Raw genomic sequence first — 18679 nt, 5'->3', positions numbered from 1 at the left:
AAAATAGCCTCCCCAACTTCCCTCTGTACTTGAAATAAATGCCTGCTCTTAGTATCTCTATTCCACTGCTCCTGCCATCTCTGCAACATCACTGTCCATATCAGGCTTTTTGCCTCTGCCTTGCTCATTGAAACTACAACATCGCCACTTCTAAGTGCTTGTTTAGCCAGTACATCAACTGCCTCGTTCCCCTCCACCCCCACATGGGCTGGGACCCAAGTAAATCTGATCTGTATATCTATCTGTCTAATCCTGCCATTGTAGCACCTCACAAAGCAGGTCTTGTCTGCTACATGACCTAAAGGACTGTAGATTCATTAACACTGCACATGAATCAGAGCAAATAACTTCTGGCTGGACTTCCTCCACCCACTGCAAGGCCAAGAGTGTGTCCATCAGCTCCACTGTATATACAGCCAGATGATCTATAATACATGTCCTTACTTCCACCCCACATTCCTGCACTACAAATGCTGACCCAGTACTTCCTGTCCTTGGATGTTTTGAACCATCTGTGTAAATGGCCACAAAATCCTGATACACAGTATCCAGATGTCTTTTAAACAAACCAGATGGATCAACACCGTCCCTATCTTTCTGTAGTCTCTCCAAGACAGGTGTGGCATATCAGGATGCTGATTAAACAGCATGATCATTGCACAGCTGCACGTTGTGCTGGGGACAATAAAAGGCCACTCAAAAATGTGCAGTTTTTTCACACAACACAATGCCACAGATGTCAAGTTTTGAAGGAGCGTGCAATTGGCATGCTGACTGCAGGAATGTCCACCAGAGCTGTTGCCAGAGAATTGAATGTTAATTTCTCTACCATAAACAGAGTTGGGTAGGTTACTTTCTAAATGTAATCTGTCCAAAATTGTCATCAGTAACTGAACTTTTTGATTAGCCAAACTCAGTAATGTAATCTGATTACATTCAGTTATTAAGAAGCATTAGAAGACAAACAAATGTATGTTACCAATTGAACGTCATCTTTTGCAGGATAAATCCGTGTTAAAGTTTACATAGCTGGACATATATTGATGTATAGCTTTACATTAATATATCATTTATAAGTCCAAAAATGGATCAGTAACTACAGATTTCCCCTTTAAGTCTATAAAAAGTGTGCGAGTTTGAGCCTGTGTCCATTAGGCCTATTGATATATTTTTTTTATCAGCATGAATTAGATTGAACAATAAAAGCCCCACTTTTATTCCATAGGCTTGGATCCACACTATACAGCTGTTGGAAGAGTGCATTTTTTCACTGAATGTCCACTGGTTTCAAAAACAATGATTGATAGGCAGCTTAAACTTCTTGAATTCAAACATTATTGGGTTCAAATACACATTTAGATTTGTGAACAGCCATCCACAACCACAATCCGTAAGGCACAAATAGCTAAATGAGAGAACAGCAGTGTGATTCACATCAATGCGCTATGTAGATATCAATAATAAGTGATATCCATATCACTGTAGACTACAGTCGTGGCCAAAAGTTTTGAGAATGACACAAATATTAATTTCCACAAATTTTGCTGCTTCAGTGTCTTTAGATATTTTTGTCAGATGTTACTATGGAATACTGAAGTATAATTACAAGCATTTCATAAAGGCTTTTATTGACAATTACATGACGTTGATGCAAAGAGTCAATATTTGCAGTGTTGACCCTTCTTTTTCAAGACCTCTACAATCCGCCCTGGCATGCTGTCAATTAACTTCTGGGCCACATCCTGACTGATGGCAGCCCATTCTTGTCAGAATTTGTGGGGTTTTGTTTGTCCACCCGCCTCGTGAGGATTGACCACAAGGATGGGATTAAGGTCTGGGGAGTTTCCTGGCCATGGACCCAAAATATCGATGTTTTGTTCCCCGAGCCACTTAGTTATCACTTTTGCCTTATGGTAAGGTGCGCCATCATGCTGGAAAAGGCATTGTTCGTCACCAAACTGTTCCTGGATGGTTGACAGAAGTTGCTCTCGGAGGATGTGTTGGTACCATTCTTTATTCATGGCTGTGTTCTTAGGCAAAATTGTGAGTGAGCCCACTCCCTTGGCTGAGAAGCAACCCCACACATGAATGGTCTCAGGATGCTTTACTGTTGGCATGACACAGGATTGATGGTAGCGCTCACCTTGTCTTCTCTGGAAAAAAGCTTGTCCGGATGCCCCAAACAATCGGAAAGGGGATTCATCAGAGAAAACGACTTGACCCCAGTCCTCAGCAGTCCAATCCCTGTACCTTTTGCAGAATATCAGTCTGTCCCTGATGTTTTTCCTGGAGAGAAGTGGCTTCTTTGCTGCCCTTCTTGATACCAGGCCATCCTCCAAGTCTTTGCCTCACTGTGTGTGCAGATGCAGTCACACCTGCCTGCTGCCATTCCTGAGCAAGCTCTGTACTGGTGGTGCCCCAATCCCGCAGCTGAATCAACTTTAGGAGACGGTTCTGGCGCTTGCTGGACTTTCTTGGGCGCCCTGAAGCCTTCTTCACAATTGAACCGCTCTCCTTGAAGTTCTTGATGATCCGATAAATGTTTTTTTAGGTACAATCTTACTGGCAGCAATATCCTTGACTGTGAAGCCCTTTTTGTGCAAAGCAATGACGGCACATGTTTCCTTGCAGGTAACCATGGTTGACAGAGGAGGAACAATGATTCCAAGCACCACTCTCCTTTTGAAGCTTCCAGTCTGTTATTCGAACACAATCAGCATGACAGAGTGATCTCCAGCCTTGTCCTCGTCAACACTCACACCTGTGTTAACAAGAGAATCACTGACATGTCAGCTGGTCCTTTTGTGGCAGGGCTGAAATGCAGTGGCAATGTTTTTGGGGGGGATTCAGTTAATTTGCATGGCAAAGAGGGACTTAGCAATTCATCTGATCACTCTTCATAACATTCTGGAGTATATGCAAATTGCCATCATACAAACTGAGGCTGCATACTTTGTTAAAATTAATATTTGTGTCATTCTCAAATTTTGGCCACGACTGTACACTGCTGTTATCCTTACCTCCAAACCTTTATTCAAATTGGATAATCTTTGGATGCTGACAGCAGTCACACCATTGGAAGACAGCTTGGATTGTAGCCTACAAAAGCCTATTCCTGCTCTTTTCCCACAATCCATCAAACATATTTGGTGTGTCATCATAGTGGTCAGGCTTACTCAGGTGGGTTTGCTGGTAAAGTAACGGATCAGTTACCATTTTTTTTGTAATCCGTTACTTCCCAACCCTGACAATAAACCAACTCCAACGTCGATTTAGAGAATTTGGAAGTATGTCCGACCGGCCTCAACTGCAGACCACACGTTACCACGCCAGCCCAGGACTTCCACATCCAGCTTCTTCACCTGCAGGATTGTCTGAGACCAGCCAACTGGACATTTGGAGTATTTCTGTCTGTAATAAATCCTTTTGTGGGGAAAAACTCATTCTGATTGGCCCAGTCATGTGAAATTCATAGATTAGGGCCTGACTGATTACCTTATATGAACTGTAACTCAGTAAAATCATTGAAATTGTTGTATGTTGCATTTATTTTTGTTCGGTATATATGAGCCAGCTTCACATAGCAAATAAGAATTGAAATCAATTAATTTCTGGTTAAAGTGAGAAAATCACTGCCAAGGAGCAGCAATTATCAAAAAGAATAACATGACAACATACATGGCTCAACATAATTTATTTTTGTTTTATGTTAAAATGTACAGAGTTCTTTGAAAGTACTTGCTAAGAAAGAAAAACAAATAAATGGAAATACATACAGGGACAAAGTAGAGAGACAGAGGCAGCAGGGCACTATCAACCATCACTATGCACCCAGCCAGCCTCACCTCTATCTTGTACTCTCTTAGCTCACAATGCACCATGTACAATTACAAAGGATACAAAAAGGGAAGCGATATAAACAGACAAATATACTGAGCTCATTTTTACATGCCTCTTAAAACGCAAGGAAGTCGTCCTATACACACACACAAAAAAAAAAATTGAAACAAAAGAACGGCTAAGTGGCCTTCAGATATGTTTTTTCCTTTTGTTTTAAAATAGCATTAATATACTACACAAAGATAGAAAACTCTAGAGATGAGATGGAATGGAGAGGTTAAAAGGCATCTTAAATTCACTAAAAGTGAGAATTTTTTTTTGTTTTGAATTTCTTAATAATATTACCTCAAGAGTCGAGCTAAAAAAAATGTAGTTTTTTTCCTGAAACAGAAGTGAAAAAAATGACAGTACCAATGTCAGAATATTTATTTTTTATATTATAGAAAAAACATTCTCTACAATAGGTTTTCTAAAGTCAAAAAGAGTCAGCTTGTGTCATAAAAGAAAGCTGCCCAGTCTGATAAAGTTCAGAGAAATTAAAAAAACAAACAAAAAAACAAATAATATATGAAAACGTCAGGTCTGTAAGAAAAGTATCTTCATTTTGACTTTGAATACTGGAACATTGAGACAACTGGGTCAATTCCTCCACCACCCGTCCCATCCTAACACAGTGACCATCCAGATGTCTGTGTGTGTGGGGGGGCAAGGCGTACACAATGCACAGTATTTGGCATTGGCCACCTTTCCGTATGTCGATGGTCCATAGAGCGCAGACATCTCTACTAATCAATGGAAGTGCACTGCAGACTTGCACAGATTGACTCATTTTAACAGAAAACAGTGTTCAGAGAGGATGCCTTGACCTCGGTTTGTGGGTTACTAACACTTGAATGAAGTGGCTCAGCTAATTTCCAACAGCTGGTTTTCCTTAAAGCAGTGAGTTACTCCACCTGGCAGACCTCATCTCTTTCCCTGGAAGGTAAACTGCATGGGGATGACAGACATACACCATCAAATGGGTAAAAAAGCCTAATAATAGCCTTCTGTAGAGTGTGACCAACATCATTATTTTTTTTAAATAAAATGTAAGTGTTGCAATGTCTTCTGCCTGCCACTGAGGGGAGACTAGCTGGCTCGCTGACTGACAATGCTGGACTGTGAATCGACAGGAAGTAGCAGAATATTTACATCTAAACATTCCAGAACAGCTACAGCATCCTGGGTGGAGTGGTGCCCCCCCAGATACACACCCTCCTACCAGGAAGACAGACTCCTGACACTGTTGTGACACTTAGGACCCATGAATCTCAACTCTGAGACTGAAGTGCCCCGGCTCACCAAGTGGCAATGGAGAGGGGTGTGTGTGTGTGTGTGTGTCGGCGCTAGAGGGTGTACCACCATTTCAGTATGCCTTACTTCAAGACCAAAGCATAGAGAGGTTGGACTGCACGCAAGTTGTTTTCAATGGTTGTCAAAATAAAAACAATGAAAGTATTCAAATATATTGAAAGAAAAGTCCATCTACAATTATAATCAGTCTCTTTTTTTCCAAGTTAAGGCTTCCTATGTCAATTACAATATTGTGTGCATGGTTTAATATATTTAGTTAACCTCTCAGTTTTGACAATGTAAGGTCCTCCAAAGTCCATGTTTCAGCCCATCTTCTTCCTCCTCCTCCTCCACTCTCCTCCCAGTAAACAGTGGAGGGGAGCCTTCCGTTAGCGTAGAAACTGTGCTAGAGAGGAGCGTGTCGTGTAGGTCTGACTAGACTAGTGCAGTCTGCCAGACAGTACCAGAGGTCCAGTTACACGTTATGTATCGTGCCAGCATACTCCTTACACAGCCAGCTTGGGGGTGGGGGATGAATCCAACTGAATAGAACAAAATTACACATACAAAACATTGAAAATAGTCTCCCCTTGCTCTCCCCTTATGCTCGCTCTGGCTTTGGAGAGGGTGGATTCAACACCAAGTAATACAGTCACGAGAGGCGACAGCAGAGTCCCTCCCTACATCAGAGTGCCAGGTCGGAGAGTGTCCCCCCCATCTCTTGAGAGCTGCAGCGTTGCTGTGGGGTTCTCTACTCATCTGCTCATGTAAGGCGACTGTTTGGGGACGCCGGCGTAACTGTGGTGGGTGGGACCCGTGTACATCATGTTGCCGTGGTGATTGGGCTGCATAGGCTGCTGCGGGTACCCCTGCCCCCCCATCATGCCCATCTGCATTTGCATGGGGTACTGGGCGGGCTGGTTCATGTAAGGGGGGTTCCCATGGTAACCGCTGTTCATCATAGGCTGTGGCATGCGGTAGCCGGCCGACATGGCGTTCAGCTGGTTCATGTTCATGGTGTTGTAACCGGCCGGCGTGGGCATGAGGTTGGGCATCATACTGCGCTGCACGGCCAGGGTACGGGGCGAGCCTTGCATGGCCACGGACCCAGAGCTGCGGCCGTACAGCTGCTGCTGGTGCGGGGAGGGAGCGGGGGCCAGCTGGGCCTTGGAGCGGATGGCGATGTGGCCCTTCACTGTGGCCATCTGGCCCTGCAGCCTCTGGGTGTGGGGCGGGGGAGGCAGGCCGATGTTGCCTGTGGGCATGTTGCACTGCAGCTGCAGGGAGCCCAAGTTCATGGAGCCAGAGCTCATTTGTGGAGGGGGGCTCATGGTGGCCTGGCCCTGGGTTAAGGGAGGGTGTGGGGAGGGGGAGAGCTGGGCCAGACCGGGGTTAGACAGAGAAACACTGGTGGCGTATGACGTGACAGAGGCCGAGTGCGAGTAGGGCATGGCGTGGGGGTCCATGATGGTGTTGGTGAGCTGCTGCAGCTTAGCCAGGCTGAACGTGGCCGAGGGCTGGGGGTAACCCCCTGCACCAAAGTCCTGGCCCATCCGCTCGTAGAGGCTGCGGCCCCCACCCTGGGAGGCACTCTCAGGGATCTCCATGATCATTGGCGTGGAGCCAAAGCCGTTCCCCATACTGCACTGGGATAGGGGCTGCTGCTGCTGGGGCGTGTGGGGGTTTGGAGGGGCCGAGGGCTGGGGGTTGGGAGCCTGCTGCTGCTGAGAGGGCTGCTGCACTTTTTTCTGGGACTGCTGGCTGGCGCTGGGCGGCCTCTCGTTCACAAAGCTCTGAGGGGACTTGATGCCTTGGTGGGTGTTAGCAGACGGCGGACGGGGTGGCAGCGGAGGCTGAGACACACTGTTGTTGCCACCCATGTTGGCTCCCGGACCATTATTGGACCCTGGCCCAGTCTGCTGGATGAGGCTGCAGCTGCCCATGGCGAGCTGTGATGTCACGGCGCCGCTGGGAGATGTGAGGCCGGGCGCCGGGACAAAGGAGCAGCTGTTGCCCTGTGAGGAGGGCGTGGCCGAGTTAGAGGAAGAGCCCGCCGCCGACGAGGTCGAGGCGACCGCATGGTTACCCGTGTTGTTCCCTCCCCCGCTGCCCATGGTGGAATCGTAGCTGCTGGGATTGTCATAGTTCTCTGTGGTGCTCTCGATGCTACCCAGGTCACTGAATCCACTGTCCACCACCTGCTGGGAGTGGTCCGACACCGACGGCACGTCCATCATGGGACTGGTCTCCATGTTCTGCAGGGACGGGGCTGACAGAGAGCTGGGGTGCTCAGGGGTGATCTGGGTGTACACCCCTCCCCCTGTTCCCCCAGTAGGGCCTGGCGTGCCCTCTCTCTGCTGCCCCAGCCCAGACTCCATCACCCCTCCTTGGGTCACGCCTGCTGGGCTGTTGACGGAGCGGACTGATTGGCTGGGTAAGGGAGTCATGGGGAGGTTGGTATGGGGTAGGGGGCTGCTGTGTTGGGAGGCTCCACACTCCTCCACCAAAGCCAGGTGGGTAGCCTCCTCCTCTGTCTCCCCGGCGTGGCTGTAGCTCTGCAGGGTGCGGCAGGCGGCCAGCGTCTCTTCACAGTCCTGGTAGGCTCCGTGGGAGACCCCGTGGCTCTCTGGCTCCTCGTCCTGGGCCTCTCCCTGGGTCAGAGACTGGACCGCCTGCACCGTCTCCAGGTCCAGCTCGTTGTTGTGGTGGTGCTGGCCGTGGTGGGACCCGTGGTGGTGGGTCAGCTCCTCCTTGAAGGAGTCGGGGTGCTGGAGGGGGTGTGGGTGCTGGTGGGGGTGCTGGGGCTCCATCAGCACCGTGACAGCCTTGTCCTCGGGGTGCAGCGGCTGCTGCTCTAGGGGCTCGGAGGGGACTGAGATGGCGGTCACAGTCTCCACCGCCGCAGCTGCCGCTGCTGACTCCTCCGCCTCTCGCCGCCGCCTCCTCTCGTCCTGTGCTGCGTCCAGCGGCCGGCACTTCACCTCCTGCAGCTCCTCCTCCGCCTCTTCGTCGTCCTCTTCGTCGTCCTCCTCTTGCTTGCTGACATAGGCGTCTCTGGCCTGCACGCTTCCCTGCATGTCTAAAAAACCTTCCCCACCCTGGGGTTCCTCTTTGACGGGCGGAGAGCAGGCGGGGGAGGCAGGCTCTTCCTCCTCCTCAGAGTCCTGGCTCTTCCTCTTCTTGCTGTTGCTCTTGTCCTCCAGGTGTCCGTCTCCTTCGTCGTCTGCATCATGGTCTTCGCTGCGTCTGCTCCCCGAGCCTGGCATTGCCACGGTCCTCCTGCTGCTGCTGCCCAGGCTCGCACACTCCTCGTCCTCCCTCTCCTCGTCTTCCTCATCCTCCCTGTCAGCCATGTCTCTGTTCTTGTCTGGCCTGCTGGGCTGGGGGGCACTGGGGCCTCCGGTAGAAGACGGGGAGAGCAGGGAGCGGGTCGGTGGATGGCTCGGTTTGTCCTCTACCCAGCCCCTCTCTGTCTCCTCCTCCTCCTCCTCCTCCTCCTCCTCCTCTGGCTCCGAGACAGGGAGCGGCTTAGGGACGGGTTGTTGTAGCAGGGATGGGTTTTTGGGCGGTCGCCCCCGCCTCTTGGGGATCTTCTGCTCCACGGGCTTGGGGGGGTAGTCGTCCTCTTCATCAGAGTCTTTGCGTTTGTCGTTGTCGGTAGCTGCAGCTCTGGAGGACCTCTTGCAGGCTCGGTCCTCTAGCTGCTGGGGAGGCTTGTCTAGCTGCTGCCCCCCTCCCAGACCCAGCCTCGGTCTCTCTGCCTCCTGCCTCTTGGCCTCCTCCTGGGCCCGCTGTGGGTACCTGCTCCGGGGCTTGCGGCCCGGCTTCATCTTGATCTTGGGGGGAGGAGGGTCGCCCGAGGTGGTCAGACTGGTGTCCCCTGCGTTCTGGTTGGCCCCGCTGCCAGGTGGTCTGCCCGGCCATTTCCTCAAGTGCAGGGGCTTGCGGGGCTTGCCCTTGGGCCAGCCTTTCTTCTTCTTGACGGGGAACTCTGGGGTGTCTGCGGAGGCCGTGGGCTCTGGGTTCCGTAGGGAGGCAACTGACTTCAGAACAGGAGTGGGTTCTATATGAGAACAGAGGGGGAGAGATATCCATTATTACACATACAGATCTACTCAAGCAAGTACTGTATATCAATGCCTAGCTACTGTACACCTATACATTGCTACATACAGTGGGGCAAAAAAGTATTTAGTCAGCCACCAATTGTGCAAGTTCTCCTACTTAAAAAGATGAGGCCTGTAATTTTCATCATTGGTACACTTCAACTATGACAGACAAAATGAGAAGAAAAAAAATCCAGAAAATCACATTGTAGGATTTTTAATGAATTTATTTGCAAATTATGGTGGAAAATAAGTATTTGGTCAATAACACAAGTCAATACTTTGTTATATACCCTTTGTTGGCAATGACAGAAGTCAAATGTTTTCTGTAAGTCTTCACAAGGTTTTCACACACTGTTGCTGGTATTTTGGCCCATTCCTCCATACAGATCTCCTCTAGAGCAGTGATGTTTTGGGGCTGTTACTGGGCAACACGGACTTTCAACTCCCTCCAAAGATTTTCTATGGGGTTGAGATCTGGAGACTGGCTAGGCCACTCCAGGACCTTGAAATGCTTCTTACGAAGGCACTCCTTCATTGCCCGGGCGGTGTGTTTGGGATCATTGTCATGCTGAAAGACCCAGCCATGTTTCATCTTCAATGTCCTTGCTGATGGAAGGAGGTTTTCACTCAAAATCTCATGATACATGGCCCCATTCATTCTTTCCTTTACACGGATCAGTCGTCCTGGTCCCTTGCAGAAAAACAGCCCCAAAGCATGATGTATCCACCCCCATGCTTCACAGTAGGTATGGTGGTCTTTGGATGCAACTCAGCATTCTTTGTCCTCCAAACACAATGAGTTGAGTTTTTACCAAAAAAGTTACATTTTGGTTTCATCTGACCATATGACATTCTCCCAATCTTCTTCTGGATCATCCAAATGCTCTCTAGCAAACTTCAGACAGGCCTGGACATGTACTGGCTTAAGCAGGGGGACACGTCTGGCACTGCAGGATTTGAGTCCCTGGTGGCGGAGTATGTTACTGATGGTAGGCTTTGTTACTTTGGTCCCAGCTCTCTGCAGGTCATTCACTAGGTCCCCCCGTGTGGTTCTGGGATTTTTGCTCACCGTTCTTATGATCATTTTGACCCCACGGGGTGAGATCTTGCGTGGAGCCCCAGATCGAGGAAGATTATCAGTGGTCTTGTATGTCTTCCATTTCCTAATAATTGCTCCAACAGTTGATTTCTTCAAACCAAGCTGCTTACCTATTGCAGATTCAGTCTTCCCAGCCTGGTGCAGGACTACAATTTTGTTGCTGGTGTCCTTTGACAGCTCTTTGGTCTTTGACATAGTGGAGTGGGACTGTTTGAGGTTGTGGACAGGTGTCTTTTATACGGATAACAAGTTCAAACAGGTGCCATTAATACAGGTAACGAGTGGAGGACAGAGGAGCCTCTTAAAGAAGAAGTTACAGGTCTGTGAGAGCCAGAAATCTTGCTTGTTTGTAGGTGACCAAATACTTATTTTCCACCATAATTTGCAAATAAATTCATTAAAAATCCTACAATGTGATTTTCTGGATTTTTCCCCCTTCATTTTGTCTGTCATAGTTGAAGTGTACCTATGATGAAAATTACAGGCCTCTCTCATTTTTTTAAGTGGGAGAACTTGCACAATTGGTGGATGACTAAATACTTTTTTGCCCAACTGTAAATAACTGCTCTGTTAGCCCTGTGGACTCACCGTCCTCCTCAGACTCTGTGAGGCTGGCTCGTCGGCCCCGCTTGGCCGTAGGGTCCGTGTGTCGGAGGGCGGAGCGGCCCGGGGGGTAGCGCCTCAGGGGGGTCTCCTCCTCCAGCCGGGGCATTGGCCTCTCAGAGTCAGAGTCCACAAAGGGCTCATCTAGCACCTCGGTGGTCTCGGAGATGGTCTCGGTCACCACGCTGCTATGGGCGTGGCTGTGGCTGCGCTGACGCATGCGCCTCTTCCTCAACGGTTTCTGGGGAGACATGGAAAAGCTATTGAAAACAGTAAAACGTTGCAAGCAGAAAGTGTGAATTTCTTATTTTGGAAGAGGTCAACACATATGTCACTAATGTTTCTTTCGAGGTCACAACGTTCTTATCATTTGGAGTGACCTATATCAAGCAGTTCAGCAGATCCAGTCTTTCCATTCACCTTGCATTTGAGCCCCAGGTTGGGTTTTGTGAGGATGGGTGGGGAGTGATCCCCCGTCTCCACGTCATCGTCGCCATCCTCTTCCTTGCTGCTTTCACTGAAGCAGCTCCGTCTGACCGGCGACAGGTCGCTGAGCCTGGGTGACAGGGGCAACTGGGGCAAGGCCTCCCCGGGCCCCTCACTCAGCCTGCGCTTGGGGCCCCTCTTCCTAGGAGGTCGCCCTCTGCTGCGTGGGGGTGGGACAACAGATTGCCTGCCAAGCATCTCTAGGGGCCTGATGGTGCCTGTAGAATCCGCCTTCTGCCTGTCTGAGGAGAAGAGGGAGGGTGGGCTGCTGCCGAATGTGGGGCTGGCATTAGTGCCCTCAGTTCTGTCCTCCTCCTCCTCATCATCATCATCCTGCACTTCCACCCGGCTCTTTGGGGGTCGTCCCGGGCCCGGCCGCCTCTCGGCCCGCGGCCCATCCTTCACCTTGCCCCAGGGCCAGTTCTTGGGCGGGCGGCCCCTGCCCCGGCGCTCTCCGTTGGTGGGGGGAGGGGGGCGGTGGTCGGGGATGGGCAAAGGGCAGCGGACTGGGGAGGAGGCTGGAGAGCTTTGGCTAGCGGGGAACCCCGCGAAGCACTTTCTCTCCTCTTCTTCCTCGCCTCCTCGGATGAGCCAGGAGAACGGAGACACCTTGTGGCTAGGCTTGATCTGTTTCAAAATATCAAATTAACTCCATAATTTACCACCCTAATACACACAATATTGTAATTTTTTTATTTATTATCCTCACCTCCTTGCAGGTGTCCTCCTCTCCCTCTTCCTCCTCCACCTCCTCCTCTCCCTCCGACACCACAGTGTTGGTGATGATGACGGGGGTCCAGCGGAGAGAGTCAGGGTCCACCTCTAGCAGCCGGGGCCTGGCGGTGAGACGAACCATGTGGGTGGACACCAGCTTCTCCTTGCGCACCAGGACTAGCCTACAGGACAGGGGGACAGAGACAGGGGAGGTCAAGGTGTTGTTCAGACAGATGGGTAAAACCCCACAGGGAGGGAAGAACCACTCTGAACAAATAACTCCCAAACAGACACGTGTTCCATGCTGTAGAATAGTCTCGTCAGCTTTCAAATGGCCTTGGTAGTCAGCATGTCGTTGCTCATTTCTGCGTCGTTGATTTTGTGACGGCATCGTGGTTACGCCATTGACGGTGCGAGCGCATGTCTCACCGCTCCCCTCTCTGCTCCAGCATGTTGAGGTGGTGCAGCGTGGCGGTGATGTCCTGGGGGCAGATGCCCGTGATCTTGCTGAGGCGTCGGATGGTGAGCTGGCGGTCGCGGACCTCATGGAGACACTCCAGCACCACGCTGCGCCAATAGGCCGTGTAGGACAGCCGTCCCAAGTCTGACAGGGGCTTCTCTGGGGAGCCGGGCTGGCCCTCCCGCTTGGACAGCAGGTAGCCTGGAGGGGAGAGGAGAGAGATAGACGGGAGCGGGCGGAGAACAAGGTTCATTTTTAAAAAAATCAGTCGGCGGCACGAGGCGCATTTACATTTGACGGCATTTCAGTCTGACTATTGGTGTATACGATTCAGTCAGACCGTGTGAAATAAATTCATGCTACCTTTTCTACCACTACTTGCCCTGTTACTACATGATAGTGGTCCAGCTTTTCCTCAGAATAACCACCACCTTCTAAACCATCCAATTCAACCAGCTAAGCAGAGTAGGAAGGGGCCAATGCGGTTTTGATTATTCAGCTCAACAAGGAATTGGACCGGACGTTATTCATTACAGGCACTTTGAGTCAGATTCCAACATATTGCTAGTTCAATTGAATGGGATTGACTGCTATACCGATGGCATTGACCAAGAACTCTACAGCAGCTTAGAACCCCTGGTTCGGCATCAGAGAGTTCTGGGGAGCAGAGGTAAGAGCCTAGCTGAGAGCCTGAGTGCAGCTCCTTACTGAAGTCGATGAGGAAGCGGCCGTAGCCCTTGCGCTGGTACTGGGGAAGAATCATGATGCAGGACACGTTGTACTTCTGTTGACAGTGTTTCTCCTGGAGAGGAGAGAGAGAGGTAGAGAGAGTAGGCATGGAAACACTCAGAGCAAGCCTGTGCTAGTACATACAGCAGGAGTCTTGTGTGTGTGTGAGCGTGGTAAGATAATTGCTGTGTTTTGGCCGTTTCCAGGAGCACCTGCATCCGTAGACAGACAGACAGGGGGGTGAGACAGCATCAAAGCAGCGGTGGTTTCTCTGCATACAGAGGGATTCACCGGAGTAGAAGGAAGGTGCGTCTAGACCAGGGTTCCCCGAAGAGCTACCGTCCAATTGGTTATCACCAATCTAGCACAGCTGATTCTAATAATTAGCTGGTTGATAAACTGAAAAATCAGGTCAGTTACATTGGGTTGGAGCAAAAAACCTACAGGAGGGTAGCTCTCCAGGAACAGGGTTGGAGAGCCCTGGTGTAGACACCGACCTAAAGACACATTGTCGTTGAATTTGTGATGGCGTCATGATTTTGACTGTGTGTGCGTGTCTCACCGCTCCCCTCTCTGCTCCAGTATGAGGTGGTGCAGCGCGGCGGTGATGTCCTGGGAGCAGCGCAATAGTGTGTGTGTGTGTGTGTGTACTAAGATAATTGCTGTGTTTTGGCAGGCAGCCTATGTGAATAAGAGCCCCTACATCCATACAGACACGGGGGACACAGAGAAAGCGTCAAAGCAGCAGTGGTCGTTGCTCTGCACACAGGGATTCACCAGAGTTAAACAAAGGTGCACCTAGACAGTGATCTACAGACAGTTTGGGCTTTTCCACTCGGAACGGTTAAGGTTAGGATTTTTGGGATGGTAAGCTGGTCCTAGATCTGTTTCCTAGTGTTTCCTAATGTACAACTTCCTCCAGGACTGACGTAAGAGGTGGAGTTCGCCCCATTAGTTTGCGCTACATAAATCAATGTTTTATTTCCTGTGATCAAATAAACATTGCATCTCGGGCCCTTTTCAATGCAGCAAAATGAAGTTGGATTTTGTTTTAGGCAGAGCCAGAGCGCACGGAGTAGAATTCTATTGACGGGGGCTAGTCCACGAGAGGTCTTTCAAGCACCCACAAGTGAATACGCTTTTCAGATCAGTGCAGCGCGAGTGCACAATTGTTGCTATTCTTTGCAAGTCTGCGCGTTATAAAGCCCAGTTATAGATAAGTATAGGTCAGTATATGGGGAGTTACTGCTTCCTACAAGAGCACAAAACGTGTCGGCCACATTTCAAGCCGTCTATGAAAAGCCGGTCAGGCCACCTTAAAAAAAAAAGCTTGTGTCTTAATTAAAGGGGCAGTGTTGTATTTTGAGACCGGCTTGAATATGCAAATAAGCCAATAGGCAAAGGGTAGCTTACGTTGCCTAATTCTCTGTATGGTAACATGTTACATTTTGTTGAATGGTTTTTTGCGTCATTCAATAAAATGCCATTTACAGTCATCTAACAAAATCATTCATCAATGTCACGCCCTTCATAATATACACACTTTTTTTAAAGTCTCACGCAATGTAGGCCCGCATTGACCACCGCATATAGGCTACATGGAGAAATCAAGAGCTACAGTATTTCCCTGTGAAAATGTTATGGGATTTGCTCCTTTGGTTTTATTGGTAGGCTACTATCTAAAACTGTAAGGGTACAGCCTCAGTGTTCACTGTATAAACGCGCGCCAGGAAGTCACGCAAAAAAAGTTTCCGCTCACAAGACCTCAAATTTGCTCATTGACCCCCAAGAAATTTGACGGAACGTTGCTTATGTGTGTATATAAATCTGCATTTATTTGGTGGTTAGACGTACCTTGGAGAAATAGCCCACCAGGTGGCAGCCCTTGCTGTCGTTCTGTGTGAGAACGTAAAAGAGGAAGGGCTCCACGTCGTAGTACAGCGTCTTGTGGTCCAGGAACAGCTTGGCCAACAGACACAGGTTCTGACAGTAGATTGTGCTCATGTTCCCATCCACCTGAGACCACACACACACACACACACACACACAACATGAATGAAATGAAAACCTATATTTCCTAGAAGGGAATTTGATTTGCACATCATGAGCAGACAGCAACCACCAATCTGACAAAGACAATTATTCACAATTGACTACAATGACCCAAGGTCAAAAGGGCAGTCTTCACTGCACCATTCAGCCCGTTTCCAAACCGCAACGTCAGTAACTCTGAGACACTCATGGGATACGGGAGGGGAGTCGATTGCTTTTATAGCCTCAGACAATGATGCCAACGATGTGAAGCCATGGCATCCCTGGTGTCCCAGGCTGGGCGAGCGAGGGGCTCCCTGGCAGGCAGCCAGACCTCCCAGCTATTCTACTCTGCTGCTGAGTGAGGACAGGAGGGGACGAGGCGGGCTGGAGAGGCAGCGAAACTGCAGACGCTATCCTACAAGATAGACGGACGTTCATAGACTGACGGGCTCTCAATTAGAGGCCTGCAGTATGTACCGGTACAGCGGTTCTCAACCTTCTGCACATTGGATGTCGCTGATCAGGAACTCAGACGGTTAGCTGACACCACGATAGTTGGTTCCGAAGTGATAGTTTTAACACAAGCAGTCCCGGTTCCAGGTACAACAAAACAAAAAGACTAGCAGTAGTTGTACTAGATAACAATCTAGGTACGGTAGCTTCACATAGGGCGGTGCTCTGTGTTGTGGGTCAATATTATAACAAGGTGGTTTTGGGAACAGTTGACTCCTCGGTGTGGGAATGAGAGTCTTTGACAAATGCCTGTGTGACACTGCCACTCTTGGCAGAGGACATAGAAGGAGCAGGGTGGTTTTGTGGCGGGGGAGGTGACCCCCCCCCTCCATCTTGTATCCCTCTTTCAGTCTCACCTCGAACACGGAGACGTCGTCCTTCCTGTAGATCTCGTCGGCTGGAGGGTGGAACCAGGCGCACTTCCTCATGTGCTGGAAGAGGATGCTGCGACTCTTGACGTAACGCAGGCAGAACTCACACAGGTAGAGCTTAGGCAACCTGGGCCAGGCAGAGGAGGGAGAAGATTGAGGGGGAAAGGGTAAGACATCCCGTTACACGAGCGCAAACTAACAGTGGACTGACTCAGAGTGGAGCGTGTGTGGGGAAAAGCAGCGTGGGTCATGTCGTTCGTTACCTGCTGTACTCTTGTGGGTACGGAGAAGAGTACCAAGTCTGGATCTCAAACTTGCCGAACTCGATGACAGACGGGCAACGCATTTGGGGATCTGGAGGGCCGGTCACCCCGACTTTCTGCAAAGGCAAAAAAATATAGACCAAAGAAGACAAAAAAGAAAGGGAGTTTTGGAGCTACAGCATCAAGCGAAGGCCAGGTTTTCCAACAGGGGATTAAGAAGAGCATGTAGCAGACAGATTACACACCAGGGATTACTGGGCTTTCTGACTGCCCCCTGCCTAACCCAGCACAGCGTGTGGTTGTGTTTGCCTGACACGCACCAGCACTCAAACACAAGCACACACACTTAAGTGACAGGAAGACACATACTCACACAGGCACAGTAAAGCAGAAACAAACTGGTCTCCTGTGCTCATAGGATTATTATTAGCTCTCTGGTCTGTCTTGAGTGGAAACTCTAGGCATCTGCCACTGGGTTCTGTTGACACGCTGGTAACCACACGCTTCCACACACACAGAGAGGCCCCTCACCCATGCCTACAGTGTCAGGTCTTTTTCACTGACTGCCATGACAGGGGAGAGAGGATCCACTCCAAGACAAAAGCAAGCAGCACCAGAATGCGTCTATTCTACACCATTTGTAAACAAACCACAACACAAAAAAGGGAAGCCATCAATTATAAAATCCAAAGTGGACATTTTAATCGCTGAGTGTGCACCTCTACCTTTCACCTGCCTTTCCTATTCTCCTACCAAGCAAGACTAGAGAAAAGTCTGACGGGAGGAGGAGGAGAATAAAACAACGTTGGCAATGAGAGTTTCTCTGAAGCTCTGCAGTGTCTGTACCAGTGAGGAATCACAACGGAATAGACACTGATAGAAAGATATGGAGGGCAGCTGATCTCTCACACACACAGAGAGAGAGACAGTCAAAGAGACAGACACACAAAGAGAGAGACACAGAGACAGACACACAAAGAGAGAGACACACAAAGAGAGAGACACACAGAGACAGACAATCAAAGAGACAGACAGGACAGAGAGCAAGAGACAGAGAGAGACAGACGGACAGCGAGAGTGAGACGGACAGCGAGAGTGAGACGGACAGCGAGACTTTCTTTCCTTCTCTGTCTGTGGTTACCTGTAGTGCCAGCTCCTGGATGCGTCTGAAGAGTTCCACGTCTTTCTCGGTCAGGTTCTCATGTCCTGGCAGCTTGTCCTCATCCTCGCGCCAGTCACTACTGTCCTGATTGTCTGTGGAGGGAAGAAACAGCCGGCGGGACACTTACAGAAAGAGAACAGAACAGTCATGTCTTAAGGTTCTGACAGACACAAAGTGCTGGAACTTGTAAATGGTATTTGGGATTTTATTAGGATCCCCATTAGCTGTTGCGAAAGCAGCAGCTACTCTTTCTAGGGTCCGCACCAAACACGACATAATACAGAACATTGATAGACAAGAACAGCTCAAGGACAGAACTACGTCAACTTAAAAAAATGGCACGCGTAGCCTACATATATCAGCACACACACAAACTATCTAGGTCAAACAGGGGGAGAGGCGTTGGGCCGTGAGGTGTGTGGACAAACGTCTGGACAGTAAGCAAGTTCTGCAGGTGTTGAGTCTGACTGAGGAACATCGTATGAAGTGCGTCGTTTGACTGACACAAATAAAGCCACTACAGCCTCTCCTTCACCCTCAGTATTCAACGCATTACTCCAGCCTCCCCTCCTCACCTGTCCTGTCGTCGCCCTCTCCCTTACGTATGGCCTTCTTACGGATGCGGTACTGCTGGGAGTAGTCCACCTCGTGCCGGGCCTTGCGTCCGTCTGGCGAGGGCGTGAAGAACTTGGTGAGGGCATCAATCAGGCCCTTGGTCTTCCTGTTGAAGCGCAGACCACCTTGCTCCGACGAGTCCTCCCGCAGGGAGAACAGCAGCCGATCATCGCCAGGGTAACCCTCGCAGGACGAGCTGGACGACGAGCGCGGGGAGGAGCACTGCGAGCGACGGTCCGCCTTCCGCCGGCCACGCCCACCTGGCCCACGCAGCTTCTTGAAGGGCTGGCCTGGTCTGCAACGGGAGACAGGATTGGTCAGAGACCCAGCAATAAAAAGCAACACACTA

The 18679-nt window shown here is 49.9% G+C and overlaps 1 protein-coding gene across 1 annotated transcript in view; it reads right to left on the bottom strand.

The window, feature by feature from the left end:
* Positions 1-3677: 3677 nt before the first annotated feature.
* The window catches only part of LOC112248646 (K(lysine) acetyltransferase 6A), a 37708-nt gene continuing 22706 nt past the window's right edge, over positions 3678-18679 (bottom strand). Inside the window, exons 7-17 of the mRNA XM_024417849.2 lie at positions 18291-18625; positions 17695-17807; positions 16554-16669; positions 16276-16417; positions 15227-15388; positions 13352-13445; positions 12613-12844; positions 12179-12365; positions 11404-12096; positions 10969-11224; positions 3678-9235 (exon numbers count right to left, since the gene is read on the bottom strand). Coding sequence (XP_024273617.1) covers positions 5928-9235; positions 10969-11224; positions 11404-12096; positions 12179-12365; positions 12613-12844; positions 13352-13445; positions 15227-15388; positions 16276-16417; positions 16554-16669; positions 17695-17807; positions 18291-18625 — 5638 coding nt within the window. The 3' untranslated portion in view covers positions 3678-5927. The remainder of the gene's footprint in view (positions 9236-10968; positions 11225-11403; positions 12097-12178; positions 12366-12612; positions 12845-13351; positions 13446-15226; positions 15389-16275; positions 16418-16553; positions 16670-17694; positions 17808-18290; positions 18626-18679) is intronic.

The sequence above is a fragment of the Oncorhynchus tshawytscha genome, linkage group LG04, assembly GCF_018296145.1.
Source record: "Oncorhynchus tshawytscha isolate Ot180627B linkage group LG04, Otsh_v2.0, whole genome shotgun sequence".
Taxonomy (NCBI): Eukaryota; Metazoa; Chordata; class Actinopteri; order Salmoniformes; family Salmonidae; genus Oncorhynchus; species Oncorhynchus tshawytscha.
The sequence above is the reverse complement of the archived record's forward strand: the minus strand, read 5'-3'. Positions and strand labels throughout refer to the sequence as shown.